At 40.9% G+C, this 4,368-nt stretch overlaps 1 protein-coding gene across 1 annotated transcript in view; it reads right to left on the minus strand.

Moving 5' to 3' along the window:
* Sf3b6 (splicing factor 3b subunit 6) overlaps positions 1 to 4,368 on the minus strand; it is a 10,470-nt gene that overhangs the window by 5,019 nt on the left and 1,083 nt on the right. Inside the window, exon 2 of the mRNA XM_010604883.3 lies at positions 1,925 to 2,043. Coding sequence (XP_010603185.1) covers positions 1,925 to 2,043 — 119 coding nt within the window. The remainder of the gene's footprint in view (positions 1 to 1,924; positions 2,044 to 4,368) is intronic.

The raw sequence follows: 4,368 nt of genomic DNA on the forward strand, positions 1-4,368 counted from the left end.
TTTTTTTTTTTTTTTTTTTTTGAGACAGGGTCTCACTCTTGAACTCACTTGGTAGCCCAAGCTGACCTCAAACTCAAGAGATCCTCATGCTTCAGCCTCCCAAGTGCTGGGATTACAAGTATGCACTACCATGACTGGCCTATCAGCAAGTTTTTTTGGGCGGGGGTTGAGACAGGGTTTCACTATGTAGTTGAGACTGACCTGAAACTCACTGTGTAACCAGGCTGGTCTCAAACTCACAGCAACTCTCCTGCCTCAGCCTCCTGAGTGCGAGGATTACAGGCATGAGCCACCATGCCCGCCCTATCAGCAAGTTTTTACAATGCCTTCATAAATTAATCACAGCGCCATTTTCTGTATTATTCATTTACTCATACCATGGGTACTTCCCACATATCAGGCATGACAAGTGCTGTCAAGATAAAGAAGAAAGAATACATAGTACTATCCCTGGAGTACCTCCCAGGCTGCCAGGAAAGAGTCACAGGGACAACAGCCATGCCACGTGGTAACTAGAAAGAGAGCTTTCTAGAAGGTGCTATGGGATCATGGAGATGGGTGGTAATGCATGCTGGGAAGAAAATACTCAATAATAAATTACTTTCATGGACACTCTATAATTTGATTCAAAATAAAATTCTTTTAAGACATCAGGTTAAAAAGACTGTATATCAAAGATACTTGAAGTTCAGATAAGTTAACTATTAATATGCTCAGTTTCACATGACTAGTAAGTGCTCGATATCCAATCTAGTACATTTATCATGCAGCCGCCACATAGAGACAAAAGGACACCATTTCGGTTATCTTACACAGAAAGAAAGAGAAAGCCAAAAATACTAGGCATTCGTCACATGGCAGGGTCTTACTAGAATCTGGTCTCCTGATCCCCAAGTCAGGGGCCTTCTGTGTACAGAGGTTCTGAGTCTCAAGTGCATTATCCTGTGGTTGTAGGCAAAATGCATGTGTTCTTCTGTGGAGAGGATCCAGAGCTCTCATCCGGTGCTCAGATGAAAAGACAACTGGTCTTAACAGTTTCATTCTCGTCCCCATCAGAGTACCAATGATGGTAACTTCCAGCATCTAGTTCACTCTTTGGAGGGATGATGACCATTCAAGAGAAGAGTTCTGGGCTCTCACAGTCCAAAAAGCTAGGAAGGAGCTCTCACATCATAAAGGAAAAAAAAAATTTTTTTTTTTTGAGACCGGGTCTCACTATGTAGTTGAGACTGAACTGGGACTCACTATGTAGCCCAGGCTCATCTCGAACTCACAGCAACCCTCCTGCCTCAGCTTCCTAAGTGCTGGGATTACAGGCGTGTGCCTGGCTTCATAAAGGAAACAATTTTAAGAACTATTATGACTGAAAATAAAAACTTGAGCTAAGCATGGTGGTATACACTTGTAATCGCAGAGCTCAGAAGGCGGAGATCTCAAGTTTGAGGCCAGCCTGGACTATACCATGAAACTCTGTCTTAAAAAAAAAAATTTTCTTTCTTAAATCCATTCAAAGGGCTGAGGATTTAGCTCAGTGGTTCTGCCAACATCTTGGCAAGTGCAAGGGCACAAGTTTGATGCCTGGTAATGAAAAAAAAACTCTCAAAAAATCTTTTCAGAGAGGACTCAACCCATCATGTGTGAGGCTCAGGTTCAATCCTCAGCACTGCAAAAAACAAAAAAAACTAGAGGGACCCTTAAGTGGGACAGGCTAAGACACTGTGTAGGCTGCAGGTTCAATTTAGTCAGAGTTTATCATTAAATACTGTGTGAGACTAGAAAGGTACTTTTACTCTGGCCTTGGAAGTCTCACCCGTAAAAGACACATCATCACTGCATATCACACAGGGCACCCTTGCTATCTGAGATTAGAGATTTTACAATCATTTTCTTCGAATGACCTTTCAAAAATCTCGGTAAGACTCACACTCTGATTTGACGAATAGGTCCGTACTTCCCAAATATATCATACATTTCTTCAGCTGTGATTTTGTATGGCAAGTTTCTTATATATAAAATTCGATTAACTTCAGGTGGAAGTCGAATCTAAAATAAAAAATAGGTATATTCATTATAATGGAGGCAAAAATGCTGCAATTAAAAAAAAACTCTAATGATACATAATAATACAAAGTCAAGAACAGAACTAAAATCTGGTGCTCCTAAGAATGCTATGCTCTTCAGAAAAGTGAAAGAACACTGGTTTTGGTAAGACCTTTAGCAGGAACTAAAGGAAATACAGTGCAGTACTTCAAAATCCAGGCTTTTGGTCACTACAGTTTAACAAGGATTTCCAATTTTAAAAACTACTGATTCCTGCTGGGTGTGATAGCACATGCCTGTAATCCCAGCACTCGGGAGGGTGAGGCAGGAGGATCGCTAGGAATTCAAGATCAGCCTGGGATACATAGTGAGTTCCAGGTCAGTCTCAGCTACATAGTGAGACCCTGTCTCAAAAAACCAAAAAAACAACAGACAAACAAACTACTGAATCCTCAAGTATGCAGGAAAAAAGGGAAATGTTCTCATTTGCTAGACAGCAAAACTTCCACTGATGACCCTTCTGTGGTCTTTCAGGAGCCTGTTATATCAACGGCCCCTTTTCTCTTGTATCTGCAGGCTTTCCTGCCCATTGGCTTCTCTTATGCCTCCTGTGACCAGGTGTTCAGGTCCTGCAGATCCTTACAGAAAACAATACATGCATTTATGCTTGAAGAGTCCCTCTGCATGCATTCAACAAATATTTACTAAGTGCCTTTTCTGTTGACACGAGGTTAGATATTCCAAATATACAGTGAAAGCCAGGCACAGCTGTTTGTGCATGTAATCAATTTGGTGAGATCCTGTCTCAAAATTAAAACTAAAAAGGGCTCAGCAGGACACCAGCCCTGAGTGGGATCCCTGGCACTGGGGGCGGGGGGAAGTAGGGGAGAGAAAATACATAGTGAAGGGGGAAAAAAGATAAACTTTCTGCTTTTTCTGAACATAACAGCTCTATTATCTTATCTTGCTTTTCTTTTTTCCCTTCAGACAAGCATAAAGAAAGTCTATTCATTGACTCATTTTCTTTACTTCACTGACACCAACGAAACTTTCACCATAGCACACTGTTACAAGTACTTTCACTTACCACAACCTTTACTATCAATGTTTGAGACTCAAACTTTCTCCAGGCTTCTGACTCCTTTTTCTTTTTCTTGACAAAATATCTCACTCTGTAATCCAAGCTGGCCTTGAACTCTCTCTAGGGCCCAGTCTGGCCTTGAACACACTACCTTCTCATCCCAGCCTCCCAAGTGCTGGTATTGCAAGTGTGCACAATCACACTTGGCTCAACTATTTCCTCCCAACTCTGGCTATTTCTTCGTAGGTCTTTTTTGATATTAAACTATGTTGTTCCACAAGACTTCACCATTGCTTCTTTTTTCTTTTTTTTGAGACAGGGTTATTACTATGTATTCCAGGCTGGCCTCAAACTAACAACGATCCTCCCGCCTCAGCCTCCCAACTGCTGGGATTACAATTACAGGCTATTAATTCTTTCTTGATCTGTTATATACTCTTCACACTTTTAAATCTAAATTGATTTCTCTCAAATATGTATCTCCCATCCAAATCTCCTGTTAACATATACAATTACATATTAGGCCTAAGCGTGCTCAGTAACTATTAAAGTGGCAATCACTTTTGACATTAAGCTAAGTATTACATTAATGGAAGAATAAGACATCCTTAATCTCTGTCCTGAAACTAGTAGTGTTGACAAATTAAATTTTAGTGCAATACTCAAAGTTTAAATACACACCACCACCAGACAACCATAACATACTTCTCTCGTAACTGTTTTCTCACTCTGCAAAAACACTCGCATTTCCCCTCCTCTCCTCACACCTTATCACCATCACTCCCTCTCCGTCTGAATGCCACTCCTCCTTGCCCATCCCAAGAGATCACCCTGCCTCTTCGTGTTCAGAGAAGGCAGAGAGCACCGTGTGATAAACACTTTATCTTCCTATTACTGTACTGAGCCCATCAAACTGTGTTAGTCTGCATTCAGTTACTTTTTCTGGTAGGACACCAACCTTTCATCTACTCAAAGCCTTTACTTCTGTATTTAACTTTTCTTGTATATGTTTCTCTCATTCTACTGGAGCGTTTCCACTGGCATACAAATAACTTTATGTCTACATTTAAATCTTTTTTTTTTTTAATCTGTTTGCTGCTTTTTTTGTAAGAATTTTTTTTTTTTTCTGAGGCAGAGTCCCACTATGTAGTTCAGGCTGGCCTTGAACTCGTGATGATCCTCGCGATCCCCATGCCTCAGTTTCCCAAGTGCTGGGATTACAGAGGTGTGCCACTATCCAGCTTAGA

Source organism: Fukomys damarensis, unplaced genomic scaffold (assembly GCF_012274545.1).
Source record: "Fukomys damarensis isolate Sample0158 unplaced genomic scaffold, DMR_v1.0_HiC HiC_scaffold_2, whole genome shotgun sequence".
NCBI lineage: Eukaryota > Metazoa > Chordata > Mammalia > Rodentia > Bathyergidae > Fukomys > Fukomys damarensis.